We start from the raw sequence: 16,299 nt of genomic DNA on the forward strand, positions 1-16,299 counted from the left end.
TCCAGCACCACCGGTCCCAGGCACGGTCCCTGGTGTCAAGGGGGGGCAGCAAGGGACACCCCAACCCACTCTGCCCGCCCCATGGCTCCTGCCCTGCCACTCGCTGCCTGCACCCGCCCCCCTGCCTGTTTACCAGGCACACAATTGGGCCTCTGTGCCCAGGCGCCTGTGGGACGGTCCCCCCACGCCCACGCCACGCTGTACCAGGCTCTCTTGGGGACTGTCGGGTCCTTGGTGGTGACAGGAGGGACCTCCTTATTGTTATTTATTTTTTTAAAGTGGGTCATTGACCCTTTGCTCATCTCCTTCCCCAGAGATGTCCCCTGTCCCCAACCCCTCCTGCACCACCGCATACCCCAGTCCCAGGGCAGGCTGTCCCCCACCACTGGCACCTGGGGTGACACGGTGATGGGCAGACATGGCAGCAGAGCAGGGCTCACCAGTCCACCCCTCTGGGACTGATCCTGCCCCTTTGGTCCCCAGGTCTGTCCCCATGGTGGCTTCCCAGCCCTGGGGGACCAGGGCTGCCCCACACCCATAGTGGGGCAGAGGCACTGGTGTGCAGTGGGGGGCGGGGGGGAAGGCATGCTGTCCCAAGCGAGCCTCAGCCCCCCTGGGGGTAACCAAATGCTGGCACAGCCTGGGGATGGCGGGGCTCCTGCCTGCGAGTGCAGGACACTGGGGGACATTTTGGGATTGTGTGAGGAAGCAAGTGGGGGGAAAGGCCAGGACCCAGGCAGCTGGGAAGGAAACGCTAGGAGGAGGAGAGGGACACAAAGAAGAGAAGGGCCGGTGCCTGCTGGCAGCACCGACCAGTGCAGTCTGTCCTGTCCTCGCACCCATTCCCTTCCTCACTCCCCCCTCGGTGAGGGCTCTCGCATGTATGTCTGGGGAGGTGCAGGGGCAGCACCCAGCACGGGACCCGGGGCCCAGGGGCCCTTGCGCCAGGTGACAGTGGCTGGGGGCAGTGGCTCCTGGGCAGTGGCAGAGCTGGGCTGCCAGAGGGATCCAGCCCATGCACGTGTGCGTACATCCCCCTGGCACGTTCACCTCGACCGGCCAGAGAGGTGAGCAGGATGAGGCCATGGGTGCTGTCTGGGTTTACATGAGTGCTAGGTGCATCTGCCTGCCACCGCCATGGATGGTGGAGCACACGTGCCTGCTGGGATCCCATGTTCAGCCCTGCCAGCAGCTGGACGCAGGGGCAGCGGGATCCTGCCCGACTCCCCCAGCAAGGGAGGCAGAGGTGGGCGGGTGCTGCCGGCAGGGTGCTGGCCCCAGGCAGGCAGCTCCCTGGCAGGGGGACGCTCAGCTCCCCAGAGCATCAGGCCAGTGACTCGACGCCTACTCCCACCTTCTGCGACGTGGGATGGGGGGGCCGCAAGGAGGACGAGTGGGATCAGGCCCAAGCACAAGGCCGCAGCACCAGCCGGGGACCCACGGCTCCCACGCTGCCAGGCCGAAAGCACCGACAGGCCCCGTGGGACACAGCGAGAGCGAACAGCCCAGCCTGGCGCAGCGGTCCCACTGCGCCCACCCGCCAGCCAGCGCCAGCGGCAGCCAGGAGACACGCTGAAGCCAGGGTTAGCACAGCTGCAGGCGCTGGGCCACAGACACTGGCAGGACAACTCCGCTGGCGTCCCCAGGTCACGGCAGTGTGCATGCCCCAATGGCGAGCTGGGCAATCCTCGCAAGGGCAGCCAGGCCAGGCAGAGGCAGCTCTCTATGACCATCACCATCACCCAAAAGTCCGCTCCACCCCTCCTGCACGCTCCCAGAAATGCCCTGAAGCCTGCAGCCAGCTCGGCCCCGCAGAGAGATAGCCAGGGGCTGGGAGCCCCACTCAGACGCCCAAGCTGGCAACCCCAGGGATGCCTCCGCAGCCCTAACCTGCCACATCAGCCCCCCTCTCCCTGTGGCCTGGCACTTGTGAGGGGATTTACTGGCCCCGACACAGGTCAAGCAGCACCGTGCACAGCCTGGGACAAGCCCAGCCTCCAAAACCCCTGTCCTGCACCCACCGGAGGACAGGGCATGGTTTGCCTGAGCTCCTCCCTGGGGAGGAAGGAGAGCTGCTGGCTGCTCCCTGCCAGCCTCTCCTGCAGGTCCCAGTGCTGCCCACGGAGTCGGGCAGGAGCACCAAGGGATGGGGCTCAGCTCCTGGAGAATCTACACCTCAACTTTTCCAACACCATTTTAAGGCTGGCAGAAATATCTTGAACTTTTTGATGGCTCCAGACTTTAATCATTGTTAAATCCCCACCTACTTGCCCACAGCTGGGAAGTGCAGGGGGGTGAAGCCACAGTCACCGCAAAAGACAAGCACCAGAGCCAGCGGGGGAGCGAGGCCCCGCGGCCGGGCAGACCCACGAGGCCAAGCCGAGCTCTCACCCCAGGCCAGTCCTGCCCCCCACCCCCACCCCCCCCCGGCAGGGACCCAACCAGATATCCACTGGTGATCACCATCCAGCTGGCCATCTGCCAGGGCTGCCCGAGGTCACCTGCCTGTGCCCTCACTCATGGGGACAGCCAAGGCCGGACCCAGGGGCTGCCAACTACCCTGCCGAGGCCTGGCTGCCGTCACCCCTGCCTCTGGTCACACTTTTGCTCAGTGCAAGTTGTGCCCATCACCCCTTGTTCCACTGCCACCTGCCCCCCAGCAAGGGCACGTCCCCGGCCCCATCCCTCACACCCTGCCCTGCAGCCCTGGCATGGCAGCCTGGGGACGTGCCTCGGGGAAGCTGGAGGAGGAGGAAATCCCCATCGGGGTTTGCCAACACCTCTCCTGAGCCCGGTCCCACCGAACCAGAACCAGGAGTCCAGGGAGAGGAGAGCACGGTTCTCCCCCATGCCAGCCCCGTGGTGCTGTGTCAGCTGGGCACCAGCGTGCCAGGCCAAGGGGGACACGCCATTGGCAGCACCCTGTCCCACGGCCACGCGGCAGCGCTCCCGCACCAGCACACAGCACTGGGACACGGCCACCCTCCCACCAGCACAAGGAGGAGGGATTGGGATGGCAGCCCCAGTGTGGAGGAAGACACTGGCTGCCCCGGAGCCTCTCCCCATGGGCAGAGAGCGAGGTAGAGCCCTGTAGGCTCAGTGGCTCATGGCCACCTGCCCTCTGGGCCACCATGGCCACCAATCGCTCTGCAACAGGGGCCCCCATGGCCACCCTGTGAGCAGGGATTCACAGGGATGCTGCCTGGCACCGCCACACCGGCGCCACCCTGCCAAGCCTGCGTGTCCCCCCCACCTCCCCTGCGCCAGCTGCAAACAGCGAGGGGGCAAAGAGCACCCTGAGCTGGGGCAGCGCCGGCCCGATCGATTCCTGCTACAGGATCCAGCACCAGGCCCCACCCAGCACCAGCAGCAGGACCTGGCAGCGCCTCCACTGGCATGGGGTGCCCTGTCCCCCAGGGACGCCGAGTCCCAGCACAGGCGCTGCTGCAGCAGGGCCCCGCCGGCTGGGTGAGCCCCTCCAATACAGCCTTTCTTATTTTGGAGATATCAAGATCCCCCCAGCTCTGCTCCCACCAGCCAGGGAGGAAGGGGCAGACCTCCCAGGACAACTCCTTTGTGTGGTGGGAGCTTCCCAGCTCTTGGCCAAGGAGCAGAAAGCACAAACCCTGCACAGGGTGAAGCAGCCACGCCACTGCCTGGCTCCCCCCTGCCCCACATGCATCCTCCCCCCACGCCAGGACCCACGCCACAGGAGCCTCTCCAACACGCTTGCGACACCGAAGCAGCGCCTGGAGCCTCAACTCCTGCTCGCCGTTCCTTCGAAAGAGCCCCAAACCGCCAACACTTCCCCAGGGGTCAAACAAAACTCAGCAGTGCCCTTCCATCACCGGCCCTTCAGAGCCGGAAGCTCCAGCTGCAGTCGCCTTCCTGTCCCAAACGTGTGGGTGCAGAGCCACAGGGAAAGTGGCCGAACACCCTGAACTGTGCCTGCGGCAACTTTTGAGAGATCACCTGTTAACTTTACATCCAACGTAGGTTTAAACCAGCTATCAAAAGTCATCGGGGAGCCCATCCCTTAAGATACACACAGCTGAGCTCACCCCCCATCCCAGCAGAGCCAAGGCGACGTACACAATGGCCTGCACCGCCCAGGACTGCTATCGGCACCCAGGTGACTGCCTGTCCTTCGGCACCCACAGTTCTGGCTTCCCTCCACCAAGCGCCGCCGATGCTGTTCTGCTCAGACCCCCATCGCCCCAGGGCTCCTGCCTGAATTTCTGCCCTGGGAAGAATAAAATCAGAGCCAAACCCCAGAGCAGTGCCCAGAACAGCTCAGCCATGCCAGGCAAAGTCTGACGCTCCCATGAGCTGGGCACAAGATCTTACAGAGGTGCCGCGGGACAGTACCCAGCCACCACCCTCACCAGGCTGCAGGCGAGCTCATCTGGTGACAAAGGGGGTTACGGAAGCAGGTGACATGTGGCGCTGTGGGTCGGGGCGCATCTCTCGCACCTCTCTAAGGCCAGCTGGTCACGCAGCCTCCCTGTGCCCACCACTGTTGCATCTTCAAGCAGACCAGCCAAGCCCTCACCTGCAGACAAGGTCTGTCCTGAAACCACTGCTGCACCTCACTGCAATGCTGCTCCCTGAACAGCCCCTGGTGCCAGGGACAATGGGGACCCCCCCAGGGCCACCAGCATTCAGGGGCAGCGCAGGGGACTGGCCCCAGCTCTCTTGAGTCCCAGCCCAGCACCCTCAGCCAAAACGAGGTGTCTGCTCCCCATCCCAACCCGCAGCACTGGGGCTGCTGCTCTGCATGTTCCTGGGAGGAAAGCGCACTGTGGTAAGGCACCTACCCCAGGGCAGCACCCTGTGGCACGGGGCTGTGCCAATGGGCAGCTGCTGGCAGGGCAAGGGCAGGGTACACACCACGCTCCCTCTGTGAGATTGGGAGAAACCCAGTAATCCCCAACTCCGACCCTCCCCGGGTAAACCCCCAGCAGGGGAGGGGTCTCATGCTTACCCCCCCACACCTGCTCCAATCCCCCCAGCCTCTGCCTGCCACAGCAGGATGAGCCCAGCGGGATACAGAGCTGGTGAAACATCCAGCTCTGGATGGGGCCAGGGCAGACCTGCGCAGGGGGACCCATGCACAGAGAGCAAGGCACGGGCTGACGAGGCTGGGCTCTGGCACGGGGCCTGACTGCCCTGGCTGGCCGGTGCTGGCAGCTCTGCTCCTGGGCTGCTGGGAGAGGGCAGGATGGCGTCCCCTGCGCAGACAGGGAGCGTGAGGTGACCGTGGGACCTGCACGCAGCAGGAGCACGAGGAAGTAGGTGACACGCACAGGGCACACACATCCTCAGGGCTTGACTGCCCCAAGGGCTGCACCAAATCCATCCATGAGCACCTGCAGCACTGGGGCCCAGCCCTTGCCCCGGCACATGGCTGGTCCTCCGCACGCCCCATCCACACACAGCATCGCTGGGTGGGCAAGGAAGTGCTGGTCCTTTCCCGGCCACCCTGCCTGCACTCCAGTGACAGTCCCCGCACACGGGGGTGACCGGGCCTGGGCTCCTCGTCCTCCTCCTACAGATGCAGCTTCCTGCGCTGCGCCCCCACGCTGCCCACGGGGCTGCAGAAGGTCAGAAACGGGTCCCCAAAAGATGTGTGCACCCCCAGTCTGTAGCCCCACCAGCCACGGTGGCCAGGTCTGGGTCAGTTGCCAAGCGCTGGTGGATGCCAGGGCATAGCTGTGCCAGCCAGCTTGTCCTCGTGGGCAGGGATCCATGGCACCAGCACCGGGCAGCCCCTCGCCGTGGCCATGCAGCTCTGCTCGGGGTAAGGAGCAGGAATGACTCAGCCGAAGTCATCCCCCTCGCCCGTCCGGGGGTCACCTGCCTGCAACGCGGGTCTTAACCCAGCCCTGCCCATGCCCTCCCCTGCCTGCCCCTGTCCCAGGTGATCTTTGGTGCTCTGGCCACTGGGATGGAAGCAGGGCCTGATGCTCGTGGGCTGCTGGCGAGGAAAAGCGGGCCTGCAGGATATTTGGGAGGGGGAAGAGGAGAGAGCATTGCCAGCTCAGGAGCAGCAGTTCGCTACCCTCCCCCACCCTCTAAAAATAACTGGCTCCCTCAGTGCCCAGCGCACCCATCCCCCTGCCTGCACCGCTGCCCAGGGTCCCTCCAGGCCGGGGGTCCCCCCTGCCCATCCAGCACGATTTGGCAGGGAAGCCCTGCGCAGGAGCAGCCAGGCAGGGGAGGCTGGGGCAAGGTTACACCGGATTTGCGACCCCAGCAGGGACGGTGCCATCCTGCCTCCTCTGCCACCCCCCGGAGGGGACCAGCCCCCCGGGAGCCCCAGGTTCCTCAACCTCACACCCAGAAAGCGGGAGCAGCTCCTCTCCAGCCCACGGAGGAGAAGCAGCTCCGACCCACATATGATTTGGAAACCTATTTATAGCCTGCAGATACTGAGGGCTCAGGGAAAGCTCTCCCACCCCAGAGGGGCGGCCCTGGGGACTAAGGACAGGGCTGGCAAGTGCCAGGGCTTTTGGGACACGAAAGTGGGCTTTGGCAGGGAGGGAGATGCTGCACAGGGAGGAGGGGTGGGTGGGAGATGGCACCCAGCCCACGGCCCTGGGCTCCTCCAGCAGCCACAGGGCCCGGATGGCTCCCACGGACTCGGGGTGGGAGCAAGGCAGGAAAGACCCAACTGTTGCTGCCCCACACGGAGGGGCCGCCGGGCTGGGCCCACGCCGGGGCAGGGGGACCGACGTGCCGGCAGCCGGGCACGGCGGGGCGTTCCTCGGCCGCTCCGTGGGCTCACACGCAGACGGCGCCCACGCTTCTTGCTCTCTGCAGCCCCACGCAAGCAGACATCGCCAGGCCTGCACCCGCCACCCCATGCATCGCCCGACCCCAGGGCCCGGCCGGCGGCGGGAGGGGGCAGCGGTGGGGAGGGGGGGACCCAGGGGATACCCCGACGCCGGGGGGGGCTGGCTCCACACCCCTCCTGCACCCGCGGCCTCCCCTCCGGCCCACGCAGCCGCCCCGCGGAGCCTCCCCCGCTCGGGGGCCTGGCCTCGTCCCCCCCGGCGGCTGCAGCAGGGGCTGTGGGGGAGCTCCAGCCCCGCAGGACCCCCGCCGGGCCCGCCGCCCCCGCGCTCACCGGGCTGCGCCGCTTTAGCGTCACGTTCTTCCAGAGCAGGAGATGGAGCTGGTGCAGGAACCCCATGGCCGGGCCGGGCCCGGCCCAGCCCCGCCGCAGGGGCTCCCCCCGCTCGGCTCCGCGGATCACCCGCCGCCCACCGCCATGCCCCACCGGGCCGCCGCCGCCTTTGTCCGCAGCAGGCTGGGAAGGAGGGAGGGAGCGGAGCGGTACGGAGCGGGCTCCGGCTCCGCTCGGCCCGGCCCGGCCCGGCCTTGCGCAGCACCGCCCCCGGCCCGGGGCTGCCTGCCTGCCACCGCCCCTTAAAGGCACCGCCGGGCCGCGGCCGCTCCGCCCGCACCGCCCGGCCCAGCCAAGCCCGGCCCGGCCTAGCCCGGGGCAGGGCCTCGAGGCGCCCCCGCAGCCCAGCCGGCGCCGCGGCCCAGGGCAGGCCGGAGCCCCGCGGCCCAGCCCCGGCGCGGCTTTGCCGGGCCCAGAGGGCACCGTCGTCCCGCGAGGGCCCCCGGGGATTTGCCACCAGGCGGGTGCTTGCTGGTGGGTCCGGCTCTTCCCGGGGAAACCGAGGCACGGAGCCCCCGGGGCACGGCGGGGGGGCGGTTGCTGCGGCACCCTCATCTCCCCGGGTAAGGCTTGTCCGGGAGCGGGGCTCCTGCCCCGGGGAGGTGCCGGGTCGGGGAAACCCTCGGTCCCCGGGAGCTGCCCCGGAGCTGCCCCTGCACCTCTCCAAGCCAGAGACACAAAGAGGTCACCCCCACCGAGCCTCTCCTCCATCGCTGCCCCTCCAGGACAGACTTGTTTCGGGGGAGCCCGTCGCTGTGGAGGTCTGCGTGTGAGGGTGGCATTGCTATTCCCACACACTGGCTGCTGCCCACCTTGCTCAGACCCAGCTACCCGCAGCTCCTGCCCAGCCGATCCCACGGAGAAGTGGTGGGGTGTCCACGTGTGTTCTTGGAGGGGACCAGCCTGCCTGCAACAAGCTGTACCCCCAGCCCAGCTGTGACTCCAAGGCTGGGAAGGGTTGCCCTCAACAGCAGTAAGCACTGAACCAGACCAGCTCTCTGTTCTTCCCTCCTTCCTTCCTTCCTTCCTTCCTTCCATTCATCCTTCCACTCTTCCATCCATCCTTCCTTCCAGCCAGCCATCCTTCCCTCCATTCACCCTTCCTTCCATCCTTCCTTCTATCCTTCTTTCCATCCAGCCATCCTTCCTTCCAGCCATCCTTCCTTCCTTCCATCCTTGCTTTCATCCATCCACCCAGCCAGCCATCCTTCTCTCCCTCCCCCCCTCCCTCCCTCTCTCCTTCCCTCTTTCCATTCCTCTAGTTCTCTTCATTTCATGACCTGTCCCTCCCTCCTCCCTGGCTGTCCGTAGCCACCTCTCTCCTTCACCCCCTCTCCTCTCCTGCAGCTATCTTTAACCATCTCTCTTTCCATGCTGCTTTCAGGGCCAAGTGCAGCTGGGAGCTGTGAATAACTCGTTTGGCTGCCCCAGCCCCAACTGGTGTTGCTAAGGGTGACTGCGTTTCGGGCAGGCTCTGGACAGCTGTCCGGGCACTAACAAAAGCTCCCGTTGTCCTGCCACAAAGCGCCATTATTCAAAAAACTTCTGGGTGAAACATTGTGCCGAGATGAGGGAGAGCAAGGGATGCCCGGGGGGGACACGGTGGTGGAGAGGCACCGCGTTGCCCCGGCTCCGTGCTCTGGGGAGGGTGGCTGTTTTGGAAGGGCTGCAGGGTGTGCAGGCAGGCGTGCAGGCAGCAGAGCTGCCTGGCACGGAGAGGAGCTGGGCAGGGGGTGGCCAGGGCTGGCTCAGCGCCTTTCCACCTGCGCCCCACCAGCACACATAACCTGGAGGCTGTTGCACCGGGATGACCCTGAGGTTTGCTGGCGTTTCTCTGGCTTTGAAATACCGGAGAGATCTGGTGTCAAGGTAAGCCAGGCCGTGGGAGTTCAGCCAACGGGCTGTCCAGCCCAGGACCTTGCTCCAGTGGTGGCTTATAGTTGGTCCCTGGGGAAGGAGGGATGCATGCATCCTTGGCTCTTCCCAAGGGATCGTACATGGTTTGTCCCCACCCCACACTAGAAACACCTCAAAAAAACCTGCCCTGCAGCACAGTGGGTCCCCAGCTCGGAGACGGTTAAGGGTGGGGTCATGGGTGACATGGGCTCAAAGGTCTTGGTGATCTTCACAGCTCCTCTTCTGCTTGGCATGACCACGAAACCCCATGAGGGGCTAGCATGAGACAGACCCAGCAGCGTGCCATGGGGCAGCACAGCCGCGGGGACCCGGTGGTCCATCTCCTCTGTGGACCAGGGGCCCTGAAGCCCTGGGGGCCCGGTGGCCCATCTCCTCCATGGACCTGGGGCCCTGAGCACCTCTCAGCGGACTTCCTCGCGAGGTGGCCAACCTTCTCCATCTGTACGGGGACATCTGCAGAGGGCAGCACCCACCCACACAAAGGTCCCTGCCCTCTGCTGGTGCTATCTGGCATTACCCGATGGTCCCATGGCCTGGCCGTGGGTGCTGGGAGCTTCTGCCCAGCCCACACAGGCAGAGCTGGCCCCAGCTCCCACCCTGCTTGGAGCTTCTGGCACCGTGCTGCCACATCCCTGGGCTGCGGGGGTCAGGGTGCCTGGACCCACTGCCTGCAAGTGTCCCCTGGGGCATCATCCCTGCTGTTGGGGTGTCCTAGAGCAGCACCCCGGGGTGACAGCTACAAGTGCTGGGGAAAAGCTCCCTCCTGCTCCACCATTCATCCTGCATCCCCCGTGGAAACATCGTGGCCGCTGCTGTCCTCCACAGAGGGGAACGGCCCGTCCCACGCGGCCCCGGTCCCCAGGCTGTGCGGGGGGGACGGGGACAGCAGCTGGGACGATGCTGGCAGCTCCGGCCAGGCAGGGAGCGCTGCCTGCAGGTGGCAGGGTTGGGGCAGGCCAGGCTGGGAACAGTGCCCCATATCTGGGCTCTCAATCACGCAGGGGAAGAAATATAGAAAGGGGGTGAGAAAAGATAACAGGAAACAGGGGACATGGCTGGGGAGGAAAAAACACCCAGCCCCAGAGCTGCAGTTGGCCTCCAAGGGCTCCCGGGGCGGCACTGAAACCGCAGAGCCCTGCTACACCCTGGCGCGGTGGCACAGCACTGTGCCCGGCCCCTCACCGCGCTGCCAGCACTGCGGCCATCCTTGCTCCCAGGGTCCAGGCAGCCGGTGGGAGCAAGGGTGCAGTGAGGGGTGCAGACCCCAGGGGTTCTCGAGCAGCCCGAGGCCCCCCAGGGAGCGGTTTGGGGCCCTGCTCCGCTCTGTGTGTGCCCCTGCCAGCTCCAGGGACAGTGCTGCATGCCTCAGGGCTCCCCTCCTTGCCGCTGCCTCAGTTTCCCCATCTCTCTTCCCCTGCCAGGGCTTTGCGGGAGACTTAGTGCCCGGACAGCAATGCCAGCAAAGAAAACAGCCAGGCGCGTAGCCAGACTGGGACACGGGCAGGTCTGCAACCCGGGCACAGAAGGCAACTCTCCATGCAGATGCCGCCAAGGCACACATGTGCCCGCTTCCCCTTTTAGGAGAAAACATGCTGGCCAGGGCAGGTGCCCGGGGCTTGGCAGCACTGAGGAGCTGCTGGTGCCGCTTTAGCTGATGGTTTCAAGATGAGTCAGTGGGAGCCAAAGTCAGGCTGGCATCCTGTTTTCAACCAGGCTGCGGGTGGCAGACGGGAGGCACCTTGGCAAGGCTGAGGGCAGGGCCCTGCCTGCACCCGTCTTAGCACAGGCAGGGCATTTGAACCCCTGGCATCCACACCCGGGCAAGGCACCGGCTCCTTCCCAGCACCCACCAAGAGGATATCGCCCGTGGTCCTGGGTGGCAGTGCCAGGCTGAGGCTCTGGGGCTGATGCCCCTCTCCCTCCCCACCAGCTCTGCCGTGGGTGGCAGCAAACACCAAGGAAGAGCCTGGTTCCAGCCCGAGCCGAATGAGCATCTCGTTGCTCAGCTGCTCCTGGGTGATTTCAGAGGGAGCTGTGTGTGCCAGGGGTGTGCAGCCGGGCCCGACGATCCTGCTTTCAATAATAATAATAATAATAATAATAATAATAATAATGATGATGATGATGATGATGATGATGATGATGATGTATTAGTGGTCTGAGCAAAAGAGTGTTTGTGAGGTGTGCTCTGCCAGCTAGCAGAGCTGCCCCAAGGGCTCAGCACAGCCCCCTGGGCAGCTTTACCCCCTGCACAGCCATGGCTCCGGCAGGCAAACCGGGGTCAGGTACCTTGGAAAACTGCAGCCCAGCCGGCGCATCGAGGCTCTGGCTGGCAGCTGGGGTGGGAGGCGCGCTTGGCAGAGAGGAGCCACGCTTTGGGCTCGGTTTCAAACCTGGCACCTGGGAAAACCCTTTGAGGAACTGAAATCCCACGTGGGGCCACATGCACATTCTCCAAGGAGCCGCAGCCCGGCTGGAGGGTTGGAGCTCCATCCACAGGGGGATGGAGCAGGATGCGCAAGCACAGAGCTGTGAGCAGCACCTGCAGCGGGAGCCTTTCCCGGGGGTGCCAGGGCACTGCCGTGGGGCACCACCTGCCATGGGGCATGCACTGGGCAATAGTGTCCCACTCTGCCATGGGGCATGCACCTGGCCGGAGGGCACACACCCAGCCATGAGGCACCCACACATCTATGGGGCACGTGCTCAGCCATGTAGCACCGGCCCAGCCATGGGACACTCACCCAGCCATGGGACACCCACACAGCCATGGGGCACCCACCTTGCTATGGCGCATGCACCCAGCCATGGGGCACCCACCTGGCCATGGGCACTCACCCACCCCTGGGACATGCACCTAGCCGTGGGTCACATCGCTGCCCGCGCAGCACAGGGGAAGTGCTGGGAGTGGGCTGTGCCAGCTGCCGTGTGCAGCAGGAAGGACCCACTGTGGGGCCGGGACGAGGCAAAACCGCAGAAAAGAGGAAGCCCTCGAGTGCCCTAGCCCAGCGCCGGCAGCTGCCCGGGCAGACGCACACAGGACCTCGCATGCCACGCCGGCCCTTCCCTGGTAAGTCTGAGCTCAGCACCACCACCCGCCATGGGGAGAGGGGCTGAGAAACGGGTCGGGTCCTGGCACTGCCAGATCGGGGTGTCCCCTCCCAGAGCATCCTCAAAATGGGGGCAGCATCCCCGCTGCCAGAGACCGGCGGACAGAGGGACCAGAAGCACCAGCATGAGGTGCAGGGAGCCAGCAAAGCTTTCCCAACCCTCCCCGCTTAGGATGCCAGGTTTTTCTGGAGCCTAAACTTAGCTCGTGTATTTTAGCAGGACAGACGGAGCAGGCCAAGGCAGGGAAGGGATTTTTCACAGCAAAGCTGCAGCAGCTGGGGTGGGAAAGTGGGGCACTGCTTTCTGGGAGGCTCCAAAATCGTGGAGGAACTGGAACAGCCCTGGCTGGCAGCAGGGCTCGGGCAGCCAACGTGTTTTGAGAGGTTACCTCGAAAGGGAAACCGACTTTGGTGCCGAACGCTGCGGGCAGCCCGCGGGCACTGAGCCCTGCCTCTGGGATCGGCACTCCCGGGTGGGCTCGAGCCGCCCCCGCCACTGCTCTCCCATCAGTGCTGCCCCCACGGTTAAAGCGCAGCACCGCCAGCGGAGGCCTGAGGCAGGCAGATGGGCACCGTGGTGGCCGAGCATCTCGCAGCCGGGGTTCCCATGTGCCAGTGGGCTGAGCCCCACCAGCGGCAGCCCCAAATGGCCCCCTGCCCGCACTGCCCTCCCTGCAGGACACTGGCCATCTGTGACACCCCGAAAATAAAATACGAGTGTTTGGGGCATCAAGGCTGCAAGCTCTCAGCCTGCTGGGGCTCTCTGTGCCCTAGGTGGCTGGGAAGAGCACCCCGAGCCTGGGGAGAGCACCCTCAGCCTGGGGAGAGCACCCTCAGCCTGGGGAGAGCCCTGCCATCACCGCAGGAGGGTGCTGGGGTGAGGGGACACTTCTCGGGCAGGACACTCCAGTCCAGCCCTGAGTGGGTTTCAGACTTCCCAGTCACTCCCAGGGACACCCTGGTTCGCAGCTAGGGCCTTGCCGTGGGGTTATTCAGGACCCGGGGTATCCCCCCTCGCCCTTTGGTGCATGGCCCCATCCTGCAAACCGCCAGGCACCTTTCTCCCGAGCTTGGCTGTGGCAAGGCTGGCTGCATTTCAGGCTCAACCTGACCGGGGCAAAGCAAGAAGAGTGGAGTCGGACTATGACTGTTTGTCAGGTGGGGAAACTGAGGCACGGAGCAAGTACCAAGGACCGCATCCCTTGTGCATGTAATGGGGAGCGGTGCCAGGAAGTTGGAGTGGGGGCGATGGGTGGCTGCTGCCCATCAGCTCTGTGCCCCCCTTCAGCAGCATCCCTGCTTGCCCCAGAGGTGGTGACACCAGGGACTGCAGGAGGGTGACACAAAAGCCACCGCAGGGTGACACGAGGTGCATGAGGGACCCTGGGGGGAGCTGGGGGCCAGTGGAGGGACCAGGGGTGACACTAACCACCAAGGGTGACTCCCAGGTTTCATGGAGAAGCCCTTTCTCCATCCCCTCCGGCCTCAGCACCACCCCACCACCCCTCACCCCCTGCAAGCTGAGCTGACAGCCCTTGGTGGCCTTCCCTCTCTCCCAGGTGTCAGCTCTGTCACTGGAGAAGGTGACAGCCAGCGCAGCAGCATGCCCCGGGCATCGCCACTGCCACGGCTGCCATGGGGCTGGCCCGGCATGAAGGCGGTGGTCACCACTGGGGTGTTTGTAACCACCCTCTGGAACCTGAGGTGCTTCTTCAACCCTTCTGAGGTCTCTGGAGAAGCCCCCAAGCACACTGAGCCGCTGGTGGTCCTGGTGTGGGAATGGCCCTCAAAGCAGGTCCCCAACATCAGTGGGAACACTTGCCATGAGCTATATGGCATCGCAGGCTGCTGGCTCACCACTGAGCGGCAGCTCCTGGGCCGGGCAGACGTGGTGGTGTTCCCCCACGCCAGGCTCCAGCCAGGCAGGGACAGGCTGCCCAAGAAGAGGCCGCCAGGGCAGAACTGGGTGTGGGTCTCCCTGGAGTCCCCTTCCAACACTAAAGCTCTAGCGGGATGGAACCAGACCTTCAACTGGGTGATGACCTACAGACGGGACTCAGACATCTTCATCCCCTATGGCAAGCTTGTACCCAACCGGTCGGCCACCGTGAACATCCCTGCGAAGACCAACTTGGTGTCCTGGGTTATCAGCAACTACCACAGGACTCAGAAAAGAGCTGAAGTCTACAAAAACCTCTCCAGGTACCTCCACGTGAACATATACGGGAAAGCAAACAAAAAGCCACTTTGCAAGGACTGCCTCTTGCCAACGACATCCAAGTCCAAGTTCTACCTGGCCTTCGAGAACTCCATCCACCAGGACTACATCACTGAGAAGCTCTGGAGGAACTCACTGATGGCCGGCACCGTGCCCGTGGTGCTGGGGCCTCCCCGGGCCAACTATGAGCAGTTTGTTCCTGCAGACTCCTTCATTCACGTCGATGACTTTGGTTCCCTGGCGGAGCTGGCCACCTTCCTGAAGACCATGAACTCCAGCCGCTACCGGCAGTTCTTCGCCTGGCAGAAGAGGTACAGTGTGAAGCTCTATGCCGACTGGAGGGAGAGGATCTGCACCATTTGCACCATCTACCCCAGCCTGCCCCGTGGCCGTGTCTATCCTGACCTGGAGAGCTGGTTCAACACCTAACAGGGGCTGGTATGTGCTGGGACCATCGGGGACACATCTGGGCAGAGGATATTGGGATGGGGGGGAGCATGGGGCAGCCTCCTACAGACCAGGACGTGGGGCAGGGGGGATGCAGGAGCCCCGACCTCTCCTCTCAGCCCTGCTGTTGCCACACTGGGACCTTGAGCAACTCCGCGTAACTTAATTTCTTGCAAAACGGAACTATTCCCCTGTCCCCCAGACCCGACACTGACCTACCTCGCCAGGGTGCTGGCAGGACAAGAGGGTGCTTCGGAAATAAATGACACAGTGCTGCAGAGGCTCTGCCTGTGGCGCAGGGGCTGGGCAGGGCAGGGGGCTGGCGGGGCGCTCAGGGCTCCCCAACCTTCCCCTGTGATCACTGTGTCCCCCCCCCAGCACCTTCTGCTGAGTGACGAAGCCCCGGTGGCAGAGGCACCATGGTGACATTTCTGGCTGGGGTGGAGGAGCTGAGCGCAGGACAGCCCAGGGGGGCCCAGCATACCCGCGGCAGGGACAGAGAGCACAGCCTCTGCTCTGCTACATCCCGGCACAGCCTGGCAGCACCTATTTCCCCCCCACCCCCACGCTCAAGCCATGGGTGTCATCATGCTGGCGAGGGCCGGCAGGACACCGGATGCTCTTGAGAGCAATCTCAGCCTGCTCAGTGTCAGGCCGAGTCAGAGAGGGCTGCTGCGGTTTCTCACGCCCCTGCCGGCACGCCTGCCCTGCTGCAGCAGGAAGCCAGCGAGGTGGTGGCATCCGGAGCCTTGCAGCGAGCCCGGAGCAAAGCCGGTCCCGTGGGCACCCTGCGGCACCAGCAGCCTGCTCCATGTGCCCTTGGCACTGCCAAGCCCCTGCGCACCCTGCACCACGCACGCACCACGCACCCCAGGCGCCCGCACTACCAGCACCCTGCAGTGCTGGATCCTGTGCCACGCACATGCCGCACTGTGGGCACCCTGCACCATGCACACACCCTGCACCATGGGCACCCTGCATGGAGAGCACCCTGCAATGTGGGCACCCTGTACCACACACTCACCCTGCACTGTGTGTGCACCCTGCTCCATGGGCACTCTGCAGCGCACACACCCTGCACCCTGGGCACAGACAATGCCCAGACACCCCACGGGGAAGCACTCATCTGGGATCAGGGGCAGATGTCGGGTTGGGTGCCAGGACCAGGGCTGAGACACGACTGCTCTATCCGTGCCTTCCTCCATGCCCCTTGGCTCGGTGCCATCAACCCCTGATATAAATGACTCATTTTCTCACAGGTTTCCCCTGGTTTCCCTCACTGCAGCCCCAAAGTCGCCCAACCCCACCCTTGCCACCCTGCAAGCTGCCGGGTGCCTGCCGGGACCTGCTCCCCGTACCCGGGGTGCAGCAGGGCTCAGGTGTGCGGTGACACCCCCCCAGCAGAGAGGACATTCCTG

The 16,299-nt window shown here is 64.8% G+C and overlaps 2 protein-coding genes across 3 annotated transcripts in view; one reads left to right on the top strand and one right to left on the bottom strand.

Moving 5' to 3' along the window:
- Window positions 1–7,307, bottom strand: part of ABCA2 (ATP binding cassette subfamily A member 2) — a 36,506-nt gene extending 29,199 nt beyond the window's left edge. For both annotated transcript variants that reach the window (XM_075170159.1, XM_075170158.1), the window contains exon 1: window positions 7,130–7,307. In XM_075170159.1, coding sequence (XP_075026260.1) covers window positions 7,130–7,195 — 66 coding nt within the window. In that variant the 5' untranslated portion in view covers window positions 7,196–7,307. The remainder of the gene's footprint in view (window positions 1–7,129) is intronic.
- Window positions 7,308–12,117: 4,810 nt separating this feature from the next.
- On the top strand, window positions 12,118–16,137 carry FUT7 (fucosyltransferase 7). Its single transcript, XM_075170162.1, has 2 exons — window positions 12,118–12,176; window positions 13,776–16,137. The coding sequence occupies exons 1-2, from the start codon at window positions 12,155–12,157 to the stop codon at window positions 14,861–14,863; spliced, it is 1,110 nt and encodes a 369-aa protein (XP_075026263.1). The 5' UTR covers window positions 12,118–12,154; the 3' UTR covers window positions 14,864–16,137.
- The last annotated feature ends 162 nt before the right edge of the window (window positions 16,138–16,299 follow it).

This window comes from Calonectris borealis, chromosome 21 (genome assembly GCF_964195595.1).
Source record: "Calonectris borealis chromosome 21, bCalBor7.hap1.2, whole genome shotgun sequence".
Lineage (NCBI taxonomy): Eukaryota > Metazoa > Chordata > Aves > Procellariiformes > Procellariidae > Calonectris > Calonectris borealis.

Coding starts and splice junctions, on each gene's coding strand:
- FUT7 (XM_075170162.1), top strand. CDS start 12,155: ATGCCACGCCGGCCCTTCCCTG. Junction 12,177..13,775: donor GCCACGCCGGCCCTTCCCTG/GTAAGTCTGAGC, acceptor CCTCTCTCCCAG/GTGTCAGCTCTGTCACTGGA.